Source organism: Lepidochelys kempii, chromosome 3 (assembly GCF_965140265.1).
Source record: "Lepidochelys kempii isolate rLepKem1 chromosome 3, rLepKem1.hap2, whole genome shotgun sequence".
Taxonomy (NCBI): Eukaryota; Metazoa; Chordata; order Testudines; family Cheloniidae; genus Lepidochelys; species Lepidochelys kempii.
In genome coordinates this window covers 64,873,918-64,894,079 of record NC_133258.1, presented here as the reverse complement: position 1 = coordinate 64,894,079, position 20,162 = coordinate 64,873,918, and the positions used below count along the sequence as shown (strand labels likewise).

General features: G+C 41.4%; 1 protein-coding gene across 4 annotated transcripts; it reads right to left on the bottom strand.

Moving 5' to 3' along the window:
* Positions 1-8,233: 8,233 nt before the first annotated feature.
* On the bottom strand, positions 8,234-18,311 carry PRSS35 (serine protease 35). 4 transcript variants are annotated; one of them, XM_073335133.1, is made up of 3 exons: positions 15,858-16,079; positions 15,617-15,668; positions 8,234-9,642 (listed from the first exon to the last, which is right to left on the bottom strand). In XM_073335133.1, exons 1-3 carry the CDS (start codon positions 15,865-15,867, stop codon positions 8,382-8,384), a joined length of 1,323 nt encoding a protein of 440 aa, XP_073191234.1. In that variant the 5' UTR covers positions 15,868-16,079; the 3' UTR covers positions 8,234-8,381. The 4 variants fall into 4 exon arrangements, with proteins under 4 accessions (XP_073191234.1, XP_073191236.1, XP_073191238.1 ...); XM_073335135.1 differs by lacking the exons at positions 15,617-15,668; positions 15,858-16,079 and adding an exon at positions 18,248-18,311; XM_073335137.1 differs by lacking the exon at positions 15,617-15,668.
* Positions 18,312-20,162: the final 1,851 nt, after the last annotated feature.

Here is a 20,162-nt window from a genome sequence, read left to right as displayed (position 1 = left end):
TCAACTTCTGTCAGATTCCCAAGGAGTTCAGGGTGTTCAGAACTTTACAAGATAGGGTCTTGCATCTGAATACTCTCATTTATATTGGGTGTTTCCTTTTAAGTTCACTTAGGGAATACATTCATTTAGTCACTGAGGGTTAAATTCGCCCATGGACAGAGCACCATCATAAGGCCTAAGCACCACATATGACTTTGTGGTGGCCCTTTAGATAGGCCTTGTAAAACTGGTCCCTTAATGTTGAATGTTTTTTAAACTGCCTCTTTTTCTATTGATGTTCTAAAGATTTTTTCCTTGTCCTTTTTATTTTTTAATAACCTAATTACAGGTATATGCCTCAAATGCCTGGTCCCTTGTAACATAAATGTGTGAATATATATGCAGTGGGTCAAATTCTTCTCAGTTTCACCCTTGTAAATAAGATGAGAATTTGACTCAGTATTTATAACATTTGTTCATAGTTCTAATAGAATTCCAATATTTTTAAAAACAGTCTAAATTTCAGGCCACTGTATCGCAAATGACTTAATATAAGCTCCACCCATACCTATGACAACTTTGTTTTCATAGAAACTAATATACCACGGAGAGAGAAAATATAAGAAAGGCTAAACAGGTGGCATAAACAAGGTGTGTTAAGTGGCATACTATGTTTTTGGTATCATCTACATATTGTCCACCATTCATAAATATTAGAGTTGTCCCAAACTTGTGGCAATAAAAGCTTGATAGCACCACACATCATCAACTCTCTGGGGAGAAGAGGGGAGAAAGAACAAACTGCACGTGACAGATGTTAGTCATGTAGTTTACTGCACTACTGGAAGGTGCTCAGACATACTCCGTGATAAGGGTGATGCAAGAATCCAAATAGAATAGAATCAAATACTGATATAAACTTTACACAGTCTATATAGTTACATTTTTCAAAAGATCTTTCATAATTTAATCAAGTAAAAAGACCAAGTTTTTTTGGTCTTACCATATACATCTCTGTTGAAACAAACAATTTTGATGAGTGAGATACCACTTTCTCCTCATACTACATAGTAAATCCCATACCTGATGATAAATAAATGCTCCCAAATGATTTTTTTTGGTCACCATCTATATGAGAGATGGAAGAGGTTTATTAGATCATCTGTTGTATCTCCATAACAAAGTAACACATTGTCCAGTCAAAAAAGCTACTTGATGAGTTAGTTGTTTTAAGGAAAGGCTAAAGAATGTAAGGAAACAGGCGAAGAAAGGCAGAAATCATACCTTCTTCAGTTAAATTATATACTGTGTATTTTTGTTGTTTATCAACCTTTACCTTACCAAATGTCCTAATGAAGCAGAAGTTCCTTGTTAAGCATACTAAGAAGAGTGCTGGGCTTGGAGGAATCTTACCAGGAATCTGAGTACCGGCAAGTATGCAGCTGTGACACTGAGTACATTTCCCAGACCTGAAGAAGAGCTCTCTGTAAACTCAAAAGTTTGTGTCTCTCACCAACAGAAGTTGGTCCAATAAAAGCTATTACCTTATCTACCCTGTACCAAAATCCTGGGACCGACATAGCTGTTTGTTAATAGTAATATGTATGCACTACAGTTTGTCTAGGGATACTTGCTCCCATTCTTTAGAAAATTTAAATGAATCCTCAATCAAGTTTCATTTTGCAGAAGACAAAAAGATGAAAAGCTACACCACAAGGTTAGTGATTCTTTTTGTTTTTAATCTGAATATAATTTAGTTCTGGGAGAACACAGTTGTGGGAAATAAAAATAACTCAACAGAGGGTGCAGAGATTTCCTTCCACATCTTTAGAGCTTGTTGAGCAATTTCAGGCCTTCACTTGAACAACAGCCTTTAAATTTAATTGTTTCAGACAGCCTTCAATCCTGGCATTTCCAAATAAAAATGTTTTTAATCGACATGTTCAATCAGTGATATGCTGTATTTTTAAATTAAAGTACCCAATTTCACTTCAGCAAATATTCCAAACAAAAATCAAAAGTATTTGAAAAATTTTATTGGCTATGATTGGGGCAATAAATGGCAGAGACATTTTAAAACTTACTTTCTTTTATGAGGATCAGGGCTTGCTGGGAACCTCAACATCATCATGTTGAGCTACTACCAAACCAGAGAAATGTATTGCGCTCTCCAGGATCCAACATTGACTGAAGGGTTCTTATTCCCCAAACTTTCAGATAGAGCTTGGACCTGTTGCTTACTATGGTGCCTGACCACACAATACTTAGTTACACAAGTAAGACTTACATGAGTAGTCCTGTTGACGTCAGTGAGACTGCTCATGAGTAAAGTCTGGACATTGGTGTCTAGAGTTTCTCTTAGTGTTCCCTTGCTTGTTTCCAGAATTTGGGAACACCTGCACCTGATTGGTAGGAACAGACTAAATTATTTAATAGTAAAACTAAGGTTGTTTGTAATTATGCAGAATTTTATGCAATAAGAGATCATAATCTTTCACTTTCACCTGCTTTCTACTGGGCCTCTTGCTCTTATGCTTCTCTTCATACTCTCTCCTAACTATTTCATTTATTGCCTTTCATGCCAGCCTTTTTGTTTGGAAAAAATATCCAGTCCCTGTGCATCAGCTGTCTTCCAACTCCTCCCTCAAATCCTTCTTTAAAACCAAACTGTCTCTTTTCCTGTTATAATGTTGTGTATATGTGCCTCCATTAAATGTTCATTATCTACTTCTTGAAATCAAAAGCAGAGTAAGAAAAACACCCTGCTTATCTCCTCCCCAACAATGTGTCCATTCTTTCTTGTACATGAATTGTTTTTTCTGTATAATACATTTGTCTGACTTAGGGCTGTATTGTGTGTTGATTTATACCCCATTCATGCGATGTAAATCAGTGCAAAATTTAAATCTTAGTTTATAAATTCTTTTGGTCAAGGACTCTGTGTGTGTGTTTTAAAGCACCCTGTACTTTTACGCTGCTATATACCTAATAATTTTGTTAACTTTGTTTTTCTTCTACTAAGCTAGTATAGACTTAGGCCCCTAGACTAAAAACACATTGCGTGTGCTGTACTTCACACACTGAGTTATCCCTGGGACTCCTCATGGAGCATAATGTTAAGCAAACGCATAAATCTTTGCAGAATTGAAGTATTAGTTTGTTGATGTTTTGCTGACGAGGCTTAACTTTTTTATTTCAAAAAGTTATTGGTTCATCTTTCTAAATTGTCAGTAGTCCCTGCCAAAAAAAAGCCTGTTGAGAATCACACTTTTTGTAAAGCCAGGTACATATTAAGAAATGGGTCCAATATGGCAGATCAGAAAACCCCTGAAGGAAAAGTGTTTGTATTGGGTAAATACAAGTGGCGAGTATTCAAATTCTTCAGAGGGAGAAAAACCATTTGGAGAATTATGGCCAGAGCTCTGCCCCACTTTGAGTCTTGAGAACTGTGGTCGAAGTCAAATTCAGATCTGTGGCACCCACTTAGAGCAGATCTGAATTTGGGACTATATATTACCAGGTATCAATTTTGACTTAAGAATTTTTAAATTATCACAAGGACTACTAATTTCATTTGCCATCATAGCGTGGCAATTGCTATGTCCACTTTATTGACTGTTTGGGATTGTGCACATCAGTGTGTGAAAATCAATTGACTTGTGAAATATTTAAGAAATGCCAGAAGTGAGCAGCAACACTGCTTAGGTAAAGCACTTCATTCTCTTATGTGCAGTGACCATTTTGAATGTTTTATGATATTGGGATACATCATCTATCTTTTCTTTTACTTTTTGACTTGAGTGCCATGGAATATCATGACTACATCAGGGATCGGCAACCTTTGGCACACAGCCCTCCAGGGTAAGCCCCCTGGCAGGCCAGGCCAGGCCAGTTTGTTTACCTGCCTCATCCACAGGTTTGGCCAATCGCACGGTGGTTCACTCCTCCAGGCCAATGGGGGTTCCGGGAAGTGGTGTGGGCCGACTGATGTGCTGACCATCACTTCCTGCAATCCCCATTGGCTTGGAGTGGCAAACTGTGGCCAATGGGAGCTGCGATCGGACGAACCTGCAGACGTGGCAGGTAAACAAACTGGCCCACCAAGGGGCTTACCCTGCAGGACCAGGGGGCTTACCCTGGCTAGGCTAGATGCCAAAGGTTGCTGATTCCTGGACTACATTCAACTCTACATTTAATTTAACTCTGACTTCAGTGAAATTATACCTGCTTATGCCAAGCCAAAAAAGTGAACATATTAAGATAGTTTTGATGAATTTCCATATTTTCCTGTGAGCATCTACTTTTACATTTTACTCATATGCAATGGTACTGTACATAGAATCATAGAAACGTAGGACTGGAAGAGATCTCAGTAGGTCATCTAATCCAGTCCCCTGCACTTAAGGTAGGACTAAGTAATAACCAGACCATTCCTGACAAGCATCTAACCTGTCTTAAAAACCTCCAGTGATAGAAATTCAATAACCTTCCTCGGCAGTTTGTTCATGCTTAACTACCCTGACAGTTAGGAAGCTTTTCCTAATGTCCAACCTACACCTTCCTTGCTGCAATTTAAGCCATTTGCTTCTTGCCTTATCCTCAGAAGTTAATGAGAGCAATTTTTATCCTTCTCTTTGTAACAAACTTTTATGTACTTGAAAAATGTTATGTCCTGCCTCAGTTTTCTCTTCTCCACACTAAACAAACTAATTTTTTTCAATCTTTCCTCATACGTCATGTTTTCTGGATGTTTTAATAACTTGTTGTTCTCCTCTGGACTTTGTCCATATCTTTCCTGAAACGTGGCACACAACTGGCCACAATACTCCAGGTGAGGCCACATCAGTGCGAAGTAGAGTGGAAGAATTACTTCTTGTGTCTTGCTTACAACACTCCTGCTGATATATTCCCAGAATGCTGTTTGCTTTTTTTGCAACAGTGTTACACTTTTAACTCATATTTAGCTTGTGATCCACTGCAACCCCCAGATCCCATTCTACAGTACTCCTTCTTAGGCAGTAATTTTCCATTTTGTATGTGTGCAACTGATTGTTCCTTCGTAAGTGGAGTACTTTGCATTTGTCCTTATTGAATTTCATCCTATTTACTTCAGACCATTTCTCTGGTTTGTCCAGATCATTTTGAATTTTAATCCTATCCTCCAAAGCACTTCCAACCCCTCCCAGCTTGGTATCATCCACAAAGTTTTTAAATGTACTCTCTATGCCATAATCTAAATAATTTGAGGATATTGAACAGGACTGATCCCTGCGGGACACCAGTCAATATGCCCTTCCAGCTTGACTGTGAACCACTGATGATTACTTTCTGGGAATGGTTTTCCAACCAGTCACCCACCTTATAGTACCTCCATCTAGGCTATATTTCCCTTGTTTGTTTATGAGGTCATGTAAGACAGTTTCAAAAGCCATACTAAAGTCAAGATATGCCATATCTACCGCTTTCCCCCCATCCACAAGGCTTGTTACCCTGTCAAATAAAGCTATTAGGTTGGTTTGAGATTACTTGTTCTTGACAAATCCATGTTGACTTTTACTTATCCCCTTATTATCTTCTAGGTGTTTGCAAATTGATTGCTTGATTATTTGCTCCATTACCGTTCTGGGTACTGAAGTTATATTTGTTCATGTGTTTGTTATAGACTAGGAAAGAGATCAGGTTGCCATACTTGCAGCAGATACTTAATCAAATAAAGTCAGTTGACATCTGCTACTGTCATTGTTCATCATTCGTGCTTTTTCCCCATATTCTCAAGCTAATATGAAAACAGACTGTCACTTCTGTCATACTGAACAGAGGCATACTAAGCCTTACCAGCATAAGGAATAAGTCACCAATTTAAATTATGATGGATTTAGGGCCAGATCAGAAGCTAGTGTAACTGTGTTAATCAATGAAGCTATGCTGATTTACACCAGCTGAGGAACTGGCATTTAATTTTTTTAGAATAAGTTAAAATTTCTACACTTAAGTAAAGCATTATAGTTCACTACAAATAATGCTTTAGATCTGTGCTACAGGGGTATGAGGTAGCAAGTACAAATACTGTACTGAGGTGATTTTAAATTACTTCTAATGGAGGAGCAATATTTAGAGGCATTGCAGAATAAATAAGGTAACATTAATCTTTAACTATACCTTAGACATTTTCCAAACTTTACAGATTATAGTACTGTTTCTGCAAACAGACAGTCATGTGAGTAAAGCAAAGCATGCATTTAACTGTTTACAGAGACAGGGCCTGAATTACAAAAAAGTTTAATTTAGAGAGAGACTTCATTTAGAGTGAAATATTGCAAGAGTTCAAAATAGGTTTTGTTTATGGTAGACAAATAAACCTCAAATGTTCATGCTTTAGAAATACAATGGCAAAGTCACCTGCAAATCAAAAGTGCCAGATTTTGTGTTTTCAGTCATTAAAAAAATCTACTTCATCAAAACATATCAAGTATAAATGTGCAGCATTACATCTAATTTTAAAGATAGAGCAAGCCAAAAATATCTAAAAAAAATCTTGTTTATTTTCTTCTAGACTGGTAAAGAAAATGAATTTTGATTGATGCAAGCTAATCATCACAGCAAATTAAATACTGAAATATTGAATAACTTTAACAGTAATAAACAAATGCATATAGCCTGAAATATGCATTTAAATTTTACATTATTAGATTAAATTAGCATCCTGACCGTCTCGTTTGTTACACTAAGACTTTGAAACGCACAGGATTAGATTATATGCAAAGCAATCGAGAACAACTGATAACAAAAAAAATTAGTGATACTTGTATACAAATGTTAAACAATCAGGCTCACTTCATAGAAATACCCTCTGTATTAACTGTATGGTCCAGTAGCAGAAATGAGCCAAATTTATCTGATTAGCAGTATTGCTACCTAATAAGATACCTATTGCATTTACAGGATAACTCACCTACCATTTCATTAGGTGGCATAACATGATTTAGCATGGGAGGATTATCTTCTCTCCCTGTAACTCATGTTGATGAGGTCTGAATATGATGGGATTAGAACTATCCAGCTTCTAGAATTGTATGAAAAAGAGCATTGCATTCCAACTCCCAGGCTGATATACTGTAGCCTATCTATGACAGCTGAACTCTTATGAAAGTAGTTACAAAAGCTGTTAAAATGTTTAGCACCCAAAAATCTTTTCTTGAAGCTTTAAACTGTTGTCACATAGCCACTTCCTGATAAAGACAACTACAGAATACTTCACCTGGTGGAAAGGTTGAATATTTTATTATTCATTAAACCTACTTGTCTCCAAATATTAAAATGCACATGTTTCATATTCTCCAGCTTTGCATACCTTCTCAAACTAGACTTAAAGGCATTAAATTAAACCCATATGGTTCTTCCTTATTCCAAACAGAACTGCTACATTCATTAAACTCTTTGCTATTTTAGAATGCAGTGAAATGAAATTCATTGTTTTTAGGACTCATTATCAGCTACAGCAATTTAGAATTTCCATGGAAGAGTTTGTAAGGCACCCAAAAAAGTTTTCCAAGCTAGCAAGTATGAACTAGATAATTACCTCCCAGAGCAGGTCTATACTACAGGGTTAAGTCGACCTAAGTTACGCAACTCCAGCTACAAGAATAACGTAGCTGGAGTCGACATAGCTTAGGTCAACTTATTGCGGTGTCTACACCACGCTGGGTTCAAGGAAAAGTTTTCCCGTCGACTTCACTGACATGAGAAGCATAAGGTAAGTCCCGTCATCAATGGGAGAGAACTCCGTGGTCAATTTAGCTAGACCCACTAAACTGACCCCCGGTGGATCAATCACCACAGCATCGATCCATGGTAAGTGTAGACATGCCCTCAGAGTGCACATACGCTCTTTGGGGTAAGTCCAAACTAATTAAGGTTAGTTTACTCAAATGTTTCACAATTTGTATCATTCTGCACATGCTATTATATAAGATATGTGCTACTTGCATACTAGAAGATGCTTGTTGGAGCAGAACCATGAGAAAATCAAGGAAAATGTATTTTTAAAAAAACCCACACATTGTTTAATAGTATCAGTTTGAGCAGTTTCAATACTTCCCTTTAAAAATTTAAACAAGTGAAGTCACAATTTTTCTAATGAGAACAATTTGAATTTATCAGAATTTTAAACATAAATAGAGTTTTGGATTATAAATGCATGTCATGTGTTGATTATTATATAATTAAAAAATGTATTTGAAAATTCTAACCCTCTAAGAGTAGCAATACTCAATACATCAAAATATTTGCAGGCTTCAAGTTCAAATAATTCCTGATACGGGGTGATGCTTTTCCAATAATTATTAGGGCAAGTTTTTACTTTATTATATTATAGGTGCTAGATGATCTAGTTTCAGCTTTTATCAGCCTTGTGTACAATTCTCATCATTCCCATGTATCCAGAAACAAATCTGGGCATACTTGAGAGGAGTAATTCGTACCGCTACATTATAATCCTGCTGCATACCATTTACATCCATCCACTGATGACCTGAATAAACAGCAATGATTTTGCGTTTCCATTTCTTCTTGTTTGGCTCTTTAAGGCGGAGATAGACTCCAGATCCAATAGACCCAGACTCAGCATCACAGTACTGGTAGAAGAGATCACTGGATTCATCAGACACGCTACAAAATCGATAGACTAACTGCCCAGATCGATCATCATCAAAACCTGAGAAGTGGATCATGCTACCAGGCATCTTTCTGATTGTTGGGCTGATTCCCAGCTCCATATATTTCTTTTTGTGAGGGCGCTTGAGCTCAAGAACAGCATAATCATAATCCAGGGAAACATCCCCAGTTACACCTTCAAACCAGCCTTTTGGGATCTGGGTACTCTTTACTCTGGTCCACTGGAAGGAAGGTTTACTATCAGAGGTTTTCCGACTCCTCCCTGTTGCCTTTTGTTTTCTGCCACGACCTTTGGATCTCTGCTTCAATTCTGTGGTATGCTCACTGTGATCTCTTGCCACAGAAACATCTCTCTTACCCCTTTGAGCACCTCTGCGTTTCTTGCCCTCACCTTTAGATCGCATCTTCAGCAATCCTACCCTCAGCTTTTTGCTGCCCTTGATGTAATCCTTGCCATTATGAATACAGTGAGCAGCTGTTAGAACGTGCGTGGGGGAAATAAGAATGCCACTGCAGCCTGTGGAAATCTTCACAGCTGTGCTAAAAGGGAAGTTGGTCATGAACCGCTTGTCAGAGATACTGAATCTGCTGTCTGTGCCATATATCTGTCTCTTTCTTCTTGGGGACGTTCTTGTGGTGGTGGTGTTGGCTGCGTCAACTGCTAGCCCTAGAACATTCACATGAGTCAGGGTCCGTGTGCCATTCTCAAAAACGGTCTCATAGGACAGAAACTCCTTCAGGTCAGACAAGCTTGGCACTGGGAGTCTCCTTTGGCATTCAATTCCACACACATTACTCAGCTCTAATTTGGCTTTTGCCTCAAATTTAGGGCTGTCAAGGGAGAAAGTCCGTTCACTCACAATCTGGGGTACGTTCTTCAAGTGCCAGGTGAAATCTTGTTCTGTTGCGGCTCCATCAGTCAGACATAATACGGGAATGGAAAGCATCAACAACAGCAATATATGTCCCATTGTGTTAATGTGTGTTGCTCTGAAAAAGGGAGAATAGAGACTCAAATTGGTATTTAAAAATTAAATTTATCGGATTATATTGTATGACTACAGCACTGTACAATATTTCCATCAAAATCAATGGGAGTAGAATATTAGCATCTGAGTTACAAAAGAAACAGGAACTCATTGAATCTTCATTCATTTCCCCACATTTTGATCTCTATAATTCTACTTATGTTATTCATTAAATAATAAATTACACCTAGATATAAATCATAACACTCGTATTTTAAGAAGCTAGCCCCATTTCCTTGATGTTCTACTTTAACAACATGGCATGGTACCGATCATAAATGCATTCGATACATTTCAAATCCATCAACGTCAGGCTTTATAGTGTAGTGCCTTGTCTAATTTTGTTCTTGTGTTTGTGGCTGAAAACAATCAAGACTGCAAAAATTCTGAAGATAATATGCAATAAATACAGATCAATATGTGCAAAATGTTTTTTTTAAAGGCTACATAAAAGTAAAATAGCTTGATTCAAATTAGTACTTTCTCCAAATCAAAATGTTCTTTATTGTATCATATCCAACAGTAGCAGCCTTAGGCCTAAGCAACCTATGCAGCCACATACCACGCATCCAACCAGAAAGACAGATGGCCATCCCTAGTTCTGTCTGTTTCTGGTAGCTGTGGACAGTGAGACACATTCACTCCTTAAATTGCCTGCTTGTGCTCTTGCTTTGAAGGATTTGCTTCTGCTCCGTCCTCTGGCTTTCTAGTCTGTCTGAGGGACCCAAGAGCCACAGAGCTTCATACACAAAGGGTGAGTCACAAGATAGTAGAAGATGGCTAATCTGGGGGAAGGGTTTCAGGGATTCATAGAGTAGGGAGGACACAGTCATAGGTGGTGGACGAGCTAGATGGGCCTCCCAAGCTATTTCCCTTTTAGATCTCTCAGAAAACTTTTAATACATATTACAGTGGTGCCTGGAGGCCCTGGCTAAGATGCAAGACTCATTGTACCAGGTGCTGTATATACACAAGAGCTTACATTTTAAATAGACAAGAAACACAAATGAAGCATTATTCTTGTTTTACAGATAGTCTTTCTGTGCCTTAGTTCCCCAAGTGACTTTCCCAAGGTCACACAGGAAGGCTATAGCATAGCCAGGAGTGGAACTAAGCTCCTCTGAATCCTAGCCCAGTACCTTAATTGCAAGTCCATTCTAACTCTGTAGATGGACTTGATGCCTAAAATATTAACCAGATATTGGCTGTTGCCATTTGGAGAATTGAGCTTATTCATGTACCCCTCTGTACAGTTGGGTAATATTGAAACCTAAAGCACTGCTTATAATTAAACCTTAAGTTAAGCAATTTAAGGACATGTATGGTTATGCTCTTTGGTTTACCGTAATTACAGTGGAAACCTGGATAAAATGTCTGTTTTATATTACATATAATATAGTTTAACAAATTATATATAGTTTAGCAAAATCTGAATCCTTTGTTTTGGTGAAAATTAAAGATAATATAAAAAGAATAGGGCTAGATATTACATCATCTTCCAATATCCTAAACTTGTGTGGTATACTAACTTTGATTCCTAACTAACTTACTTAGGGCAGGACTACACTACCACAAGTTACAGCGACCTAAGCGCTGTCTACACCAGTGCTATGTCGGCAGGAAATGCTCTCCTACTGACATAGCTTCCGTCCCTCGTGAAGGTGGAGTAATTATGCCAATGGGGAAGAGCTCTTCCTTGGGCATAGAGCATCTTCACAAGATGCTCTATGGTGGCTCAGCTGCATTGGTGCAGACTTGCCCTTCAATTCATGCCCCCTTACCAATTTATTCTCCTTACAGATCTTCTAAATTTGGACCACTAAGTCTGAGGTAAGGGGAGTTAAAGTGGGCATGAAGGCAGGGGTGTGGCAATAAAGGCAACTAACATGAAGGTATAAGAAGATGAACTTTAAAGTAGGCCCGATTCTGTTTTAAAGCATACAAAAAACTTTAAAAGCCTGAAAGGATAAATATTACTGATATTAATGTGAAAAGAACTGTATTTTAATGTCCTAATACACCTGTTTAACAAGTAGAGATATGCTAAGAAAGCCAGTTGTTTTGTAGAACTTGTGAAACCTGTCAATATGCAAGACACATGCTTCCTAGAATTCCCCTTCTCTTTGAGCCTAATGACTGGCTCACAATTCAGAGTCCACATACGTGATCTTTTCCTGCAGCTAAGTGTCATAAATGTTTAGGAATGTTCACTAACGCTAGTTTCATGCAGAAAGACTTGGGCATACCACTGCTGAAGTCTTTCCAGTAAGATGGTTGATGTCCCAGCTGGACCTATAACTAACTTTTCTCTATATCGAGGCTTCCTACAATAAAATGGGTGGGGTGATGTAGCTCCCTGCAATCATCTCTAACACAACCGCAAAGACCACATCACTCTTCCTGTCTGAAAGATTGAATAGAATGGTTATTCTCTGTAAGGGCAGACTTTAGAAGTCAAGAATTTTTACATTTATAATGAACCATTTTTTGTTTGCTATGAGTTGGAAATGAAGTACTTTGAGAGTTGGAAGAAGCCTATACCCAGAAACAAACCTCCTACAACCATAGGAATTGTCATATCAGAGCAAACTAGTTGTCCTAGATAATGGTTTCTTTTATTGCTACACATGTTTAAAATAAACAGAGATCTTAAACACTATGCTGCTTTAAGGTAGGGAGCAAGTGTTTCAGAGAAGGAGAAGAAACTAGGAACAAAACAAAAGGGATAGGGGCGATTCAGTCCCCTGTGAAAAACTTCAGCTTCTCCTTTCAGTTATCAACCCCCCGCAACACACTGATGAGGGTTCTTATCTTGATCTGCTGCATGTACAAGCCCCTCCAACTTTCCCCACTTCAAACTCCCAACATCCCAAACATTTCTCCATCCCCCATAGCAAACTCCCCCCAAAACTCTACGCTCTACTTCTACTCTGGTCCTTCTTCAACAACAAGCTCCAGTATAACATATCTCCCTCTTCCTACAATTAAAACACCCACAAGCAGATTTGTGGGTCTGCCCCAAATTTCCCATGAATTCATGCATAGTTGTAATTCACTTGCTAATATAGGATTGATGAGAAGAAAAATGAAGCTCAAGTTCCTGGCAGGGTTTTTCCCTCCAATGTCTATCTGTTTAGTACAAGCTGTGTCCTGGGGTTGTTGAACAGGTACTTATCGTTGGAGAGGATTGCACAAGGACTAGGGCTCTAGTATCTCAAAAACAGATTTAAGTAATGTTCAGACCTCAAAGTGAGGAGTTGTTACTTTAACCTGTTTAGAGGTACATCTTTTTCCACACAATTTTGCAAGGGGAAAAAAATTGGAATGAACCGTTCAGGAAGAGAACTTACTGTTTTGGGGCAACTATCTATCAACATCTAACCACAGATAGCATGTGCAAATCCCAAGATGAATCATGAAAATGTTTAGGGGTAACAGCACCCGCTCCTCCAGACTCCACAGAAGAAACCATTACTCTAGTAATGAGCTAAGACATAACAGTAAATCTCAGCCCTGAATTCTGTCTGCCACTTCATCCTAACTTGTGCTGATATGCTTGATGAGTGCATTAGTTTACATATCTGACCTTCCATTCTGGTTTAAGAAAAACAGAGATCTATTCTGAGCTATTGTAAATTTAGGTATGTGTATAGTGCACAAGCATAGAAGCTAATTTTACAAGATATGTATTAAAGCACAAGGCAGGGTTCTGAAATCAAAATAAACTTACTTCAGCTGCAAAATGAATTAATGGAATTAAGGATAATGTCAGCCTTTCCTTATTGCTTAAATTTGTATCTCTCTGTGTGTGTGTGTGTGTGTGTATATATATATATATATATATGTGTGTGTGTGTGTGTGTGTGTATATATATATATATATATAATATAAATAAATCAATAAGGAAAAGCTGAAATTATCCTTAATTCCATCAATTCATTTTGGATGAAGTGGCAGATATATATATATATATATCCATCCACTAGATGGCAGAATTAGATCAATTCTCTTTAAACGTATTCTTGCTAAATATTTTATCTTTCAATACAGTGTAATATGATGCATTATAAAACTGCTTTTATTAAGGATACTTACCCGTAATTTTCTAGACTGAATTTTAAATTAAATTTTAGTTTAGGCTGTAAACTCGTATGTAGGAATTGGTCGTTTTTCAGTCTTCTGTAAAGAGCCGTGCACATTGCACTAATAGTCTCTCATACACCTCTTTCAGGTGGAAAAGATACATTTACCAGATGAACTGCCTTGAGAAAATGACAATTGATAAGATTGCCTGAAGACACTGCTCTGGCAAGTGTTTTCACAACACCCCTCATTTCTGACCCGTACCATCGCTAATTCATTCAGGGTTAGTTTTCCCAGTACACAAAGGCACGGTTGTTTTGTGATAAGAACACTTATTCCACTAGAGAATGAAATGCTCTTAAATATCTTTCCCCAACCCCAAGTGTCCCTCTCACCACCCCCAATGTTCCTCTCCAGAGACACACAAATGCATACAATTACTGGTGAACGGTGTGTGCTAAACTAAGCAATTTTCTACTTTAACAAACGTTATTTTTACTTTGTATAGCTCAAAGCTCAAGCCCAAAGCTTGCCACGCACTTTATGGACAGATACCATTTCTTTCCAGACAGTACTACGCCTACTGTTTTCTTCCCTTACTTTTCAAGGACGAGAGAAAGAAAGCATGGTTGTCAAGCAACTTTTGTTCGTTTTGGAGGATGGTTTGAACAGCTCCTAAAATTAACGCTCTGTCATTAACAAGCATCTTTCACTTCCCAGTGAAACGAAAGCTGTAGAGACCAAAAACGGTCCTTTTAAAATTGCTGTTAGCAGTCGCTTTCACTTCCAGTTAGTTTATTTTATCCATCCCCCATCCCTAGGAATGAGCTGTTCTAGTTGCAGCAGTCTGTTAAATTCTTTATGGTTGCAGTGCAACTAGCTTGCCTATTTATTGATACTGATCAGCTTTGCCTGTTTACAAGATTGATGTCTAGTAACTATACAATTCTCTACACTAATACCCCCGTGTACAATTACTACATGCCCTCTGTAATACACTGAGCCCGCATATCAGTGTATTAGGCACAGACAGAAGAATTAGACATAGATGGATGAATTACTCCAGCATTATCAGGAACAGAAGCAGTGTTACCTCAAACATTTTTTCGAAATCACTTTTATGGACATATCTCTCTCAATAGATAGTTCCTTAAACGCGATTCTAGAGTTGCCTAAAAGAAAGAAAATAGCTTTTAGGCTTGTGTTTTAGAGAGAGAGAGAGAGATCGATCCCAGGTTTCTAAAACAAAATGATCAGTTTTCAAATTTAAATACCTGCTGCCTTTACTTTTTTCCATTTCTCTTGCAGATGAACTCGTTTTATAAAAAGGACTCCAGAGGCTGAAAATTAAATAAAAAACTTAGCAGAGATTTTTGTAGCTCTTCACTGCCAGAAGCAATCTGGATAAAATTAGTGTCAATTTCAAAATATGGGAGGAATGGTAACAGAGAAACTGAGCAGATGAATCGAGAGGGGGTGGGGGAAGTTGCTGCAAAAACAGCCTCTCTCAATAGGCATTGCTTGGACTGTGCAGAGGCAAAAGTATGAAAACTTCCAAAATAAGCCTTTTCTTTCTTTCTGTTTTTAAGCTAAAGCCTCCTGAAAAGTACCAGGGAAAAAAGTGTAACCGTTCAATCTAGCCAAGAATATTTTCATCAAACTGGTCAGGCTATTCAGAAAAAGCTACTTCTAGTGTAAAATCCTGTAACTGGCCAAAATTTATTTCTTGACATCTTTCATCAACTGTATTTATTTGTAAACGCTGCTGTAACAGAGAGGACCACATCTGTGTTCCAGTAAACACGGTCACCTTAACAGAGGAGGATGGGCGAGTGTGAGAACAGTGTATCTACCTTTTCCCGCTGAGGCTCCAAACAGCTAGTCCATAAACTCCAGCTCTCAGGTCTTTAAAAAAAAAAAAAAAAAAAAAAAAAAAAAAGGCCGTTCAGCATTTTTGTGGTACGAGTAAGAGGTCTCAGGTGCAGCCCGCATGCCAACGTGCCTGTTTGCTTTCAAAGCAGGCAGCCCCCTGAGAGTTTATTCCTAGCTCAGAAGGCGCCACATAGGAACATCATTGGAAACACCGTTTCATACCTGTTAGCATTCGAGAGAAAGGTGAAAACCTGCCCAAATCCACGGCTCGTAAAACTTTCTACGTAGACATGCAATAGGTGTTCTACTAGGTCATAATCCGTATTTGCCAGCTGGTTCCCAGTTTAGTGGGAGAGAGAGATCGTCACCGCCCGCCGGCCAGCACCAGAGAGAGCAGCAGCCACTGAGCACAGCCGGAGCCCTGGCGGCTACTGAAGAAGGGAATGGGGGGAGCGGCCAGGTTTTTCCCAGGCGGGAGAGGGAGGTCGGCCCGAGGGTGAGCTGCGGGGACCGCGCGCGGGTGATTCTGTGGATGGGAGGGGAAGGAAAGGGGCTGGCGGGATGAGCTGGAACAGCTGGCTGGACGGGAAGGCGGGAGAGGGCGGCAGAAGTGCAAGCTGTGGGGTTACTGCTCTGTGGGGAAGATAGAGAGCCGGCTGTGGGGGTGGCGGGGACATCGGGGGGATGCAGGGGAGAAGGGGAACAGACTGGGGGTGGCGGGGACAGCGGGGGGTGCAGGGAAGAAGGGGGACGGACTGGGGGTGGCGGAGACAGCGCGGGGATGCAGGGGAGAAGGGGAACAGACTGGGGGTGGCGGGGACAGCGGGGGGTGCAGGGAAGAAGGGGAAACGACTGGGGGTGGGGGAGACAGCGGGGGATGCAGGGGAGAAGGGGAACGGACTGGGGGTGGGGGAGACAGCGGGGGATGCAAGGGAGAAGGGGGACGGACTGGGGGTGGGGGACAGCGCGGGGATGCAGGGGAGAAGGGGAACGGACTGGGGGTGGCGGAGACAGCGCGGGGATGCAGGGGAGAAGGGGAACGGACTGGGGGTGGCGGAGACAGCGCGGGGATGCAGGGGAGAAGGGGGACGGACTGGGGGTGGGGGGACAGCGGGGGGTGCAGGGGAGAAGGGGGACGGACTGGGGGTGGCGGGGACAGCGGGGGGTGCAGGGGAGAAGGGGGACGGACTGGGGGTGGCGGGGACAGCGGGGGGTGCAGGGGAGAAGGGGAACGGACTGGGGGTGGGGGACAGCGCGGGGATGCAGGGGAGATGGGGAATTGACTGGGTTTTTTTCTCTGGGAGCGGGCTGCGGCTGGGAGGTCCATCTCCCCGCTCCTGCACGCTGGGGGACTGCGAGAGGGCGCCCCCCCGAGGTCAGAGCTGCGGCCGGAGAGCACCGCCCCGCGCCGGCTCCCCAGTCTCCTGCGCTGCAACTGGCGGAGGGACTGGCCGGTCCTCGCGCTGCCCCTGCCAGGGACTTTCCCGCGGCTCCTCGCGCCTCAGGGCCAGCAGGTCTCTCAGCTGGGAGCGGGGGCGTTTCCCGCCTTGGAAACGCAGGAGGCGCCGCTTGCTGATTCACCCAACGGCCTGCCCAGCACAGGTCAGCGCCCCCCTCGCCATCACTCCCCACGAGCCCCTTTGATCACCTCCCTCCCCAGCGCGCCCTCCTCACCATCACCTTCCCCCTGAGCCCCACCTCACCAGCTCCACCGCACCACGCCCCCCTCGCCATCACTCCCCCCGCCATGTCCTCCTCCCCATCACCTCTCCCCCTACCCACCCCAAGCCTTCCCTGCACCCTCCACACCATCATCTCTCCAGTCTCACCTGTACCCCTCCCGCACCACCTCCCCCCAACCTGAAGCACATCTCTCTCTCTCTCTCCATGGTTTAACCAGGTCCTTGAGCAATCTTTGGTGTTTCATGACCTACCGACAAGATGACTGAGTTTCCCTCCCTTCCCATGAGGAATTTGCATATAATAAGGCCACCCTCCACCTCTCAAGGCCCTTTTTCTCCAACTACAGATTTCACCTTTGGTTTCACCCAGGCGTCCTCACGGGATCTCTGGTACCTGCTGTTGCAGACTTCACTGCCCATCTCTAAAGTACATCTAAAACTGAAGGAACTGCTAGAATCTGGCAAGGAGATGTACAAGCATCACACTGATCAGGGCTGCCAAGCCATCCCCGATCTTGTCATCAGGGACAAGGTTTGGCTGCCCATGCAGAATCTAAGGTCAGCTTGCCCATTGGCTAAGTTAGATCACCAATACCTGAGCTCAGTTAGGATTCAGGAACCTATCAACCTGGTGGCATTCAAGTTGCAATTACCAAAATCCCTCAGTATCCACCCTGTGTTTCATGTTTCTGTCCTAAAGCCCTGCACATAGAACCTGCTGTTCCCATCCTGCTCAACTCTGCTGCCCTGGCTATCAACATCCAGGGACATGAAGAGTACTTGGTTAGACAGATTCTGCACTCACAACTCTTTAGAAAGAAGCTCCAGTACTTGGTAGATTGGGAAGTTTATGGCCCTGATGAATGATCCTGGGAACCACTGGACTCTATCCATGCCACAGATCTGCTGCAAGATTTTCACAAAACTTACCCCATGGAACCAGGTCCTGGGGCTCCTAGGAGGCTCAAAGTGGTAGTACAGTCTGGAACTAGGGCCTGCAACTGCACCTGCTCAGTTGTCAGGCAGTCAGTGAGCATAGCTGGGCCACAGCACAACCACCTGATTGGCTAAGGCAGTCAGGTGGCTTGCTCTTAAGCCCAGCAGCTGTTAAATGCATATGCCTGGGGATTCTCTGTCCTGCTAGGCTTGCTTTGCTCCAAGCCCTGCTCATGATTACTCCTGCACTGTTTCTGCCTAAATGCTACCCTGTATCCACTCTTGTTCTAGTCATGTCCTAGCCTTTCTCCTGCCTTCAGGTAAGCCCTGGTTCCTGACCCTTAGCCCTGGTTCATGGCTCCAGCTGTGCCAACTCTGGGCTCTGGTGTTTGGACTCTGTGACATTGCGCAGAGTACAATCTGAACTGATGGACAGCTATGTCTCCTCAATTCTCTAACGTGGGTCGCTTTTTACACTGCTTTGCTGTGAGAGCAATCACTTCTGGTCTGTTCCCACATGGCCTCCAACATGTAGATCACTCCTAGCTATACTGAAGGAGGGCTATAGCCAGCCACTCATGATTTACATTACAGGGCAACACTAGCAAACTCCCAGTCACAGACTTTTCCCCAGAAAAATTCACCTTGTACTGCCCAGCACCCTCCTGGATAATACAAGCTCAGATAAAGTGTGCCATTTATTAACAGGATTTGTTCATATCATTTTCTATTATCTCAGATGGAGTTTCCAAACACGCTGGTTTAGATAAAACAACCAAACCAATATATTAACTACAGAAAGATAGATTTTAAGTGACTACACGTGATGAGGCATATAAATCAGAATTGGTTACAAAGAAATAAAAGGTAAAATGCAACTAACACCTAACTTAACAAGCTAAGTGAACGCAAAGCAAAGGTCTCTCTCACCACATGTTCCAGCTGTCTTACTGACTGAACCTCTTTCAGTCAGGATCTTCCCTCCCTCTTCCCCCTGCCCTGCCCCATTTCCTTTGTTGATGATGCCATGAATAGAGAGCAAGGGAGAGATGATTTGGAGAGATGATGCCTACTCCTCTTATATCCCATTCTCTTGTGCAAGTATCATCTCCAGTTGATGTTCAGGAGACTGAAAGTGAGTGTGACCAGGAACCTTAAACTGCTGTTTTGTCAAAATGTAGGTCTTTTGCCCACATCCTCTTTCCTGCCCAAGAGTGACCACTTAATCAGCTGATGGTCCCTTTGGTCCCATTGACACCTGGCTGAGACCTCAGCTAAACTTTTGTCTCTGAGAACTTGTTTGTGACTGCCCTCCAGAACATGTCCACGGATATGGAGCAGGGCTTTGATAAACTGTTACCTGCGACGTGCTGGTAGGAGAAAGAGAATGCTAGTACAAATATGTAGAAATATCTGTTGAAAGGGCTCACTGAAGAATTTGTCCTATTACTTCCATACACCGCAAGGAAACTCACATTGACTTATCTGAATGAGGCTCTGCTATAAGTCCCGTGGCTTGTTTTGGTCCTGTCACAATTTTGTGTGGTTCTAGCTAATTAGTTCTGTTGGTAAAGTGACTGTCAACTTATACACATTTCCCAGACCTGAAGAAGTGTTCTGAGTAAGCTTGAAAGCTTCTCTCTCTCCAGTAGATGTTGGTCCAATAAAATATATTCTCTTGTCTCTTTAATATCCTGGGACCAACACACCTACAGCAACACTGCATATAACAGAAACCATGTCTGAACTTCAGTGAAGTCTTTCAGTAACTGCTTATTTGATTTGGACTTATTTTACATGAATGAGTAACCCAGCTTGGGCTTGACTAAAAGCATCATAAGGATATTGAAGTATTAACTATATGTACCCTGTGTGAGGGATATAAAAATGTTGATCCATTGTGATTAGT

Excerpts from the sequence above, each read along its gene's own strand:
- PRSS35 (XM_073335133.1), bottom strand. Across the intron at positions 9,643-15,616 it reads TGGAGCCTCAGCGGGAAAAG|AGCAACACACATTAACACAA; the intron begins GTAGATACACTG and ends TCCCTTTTTCAG.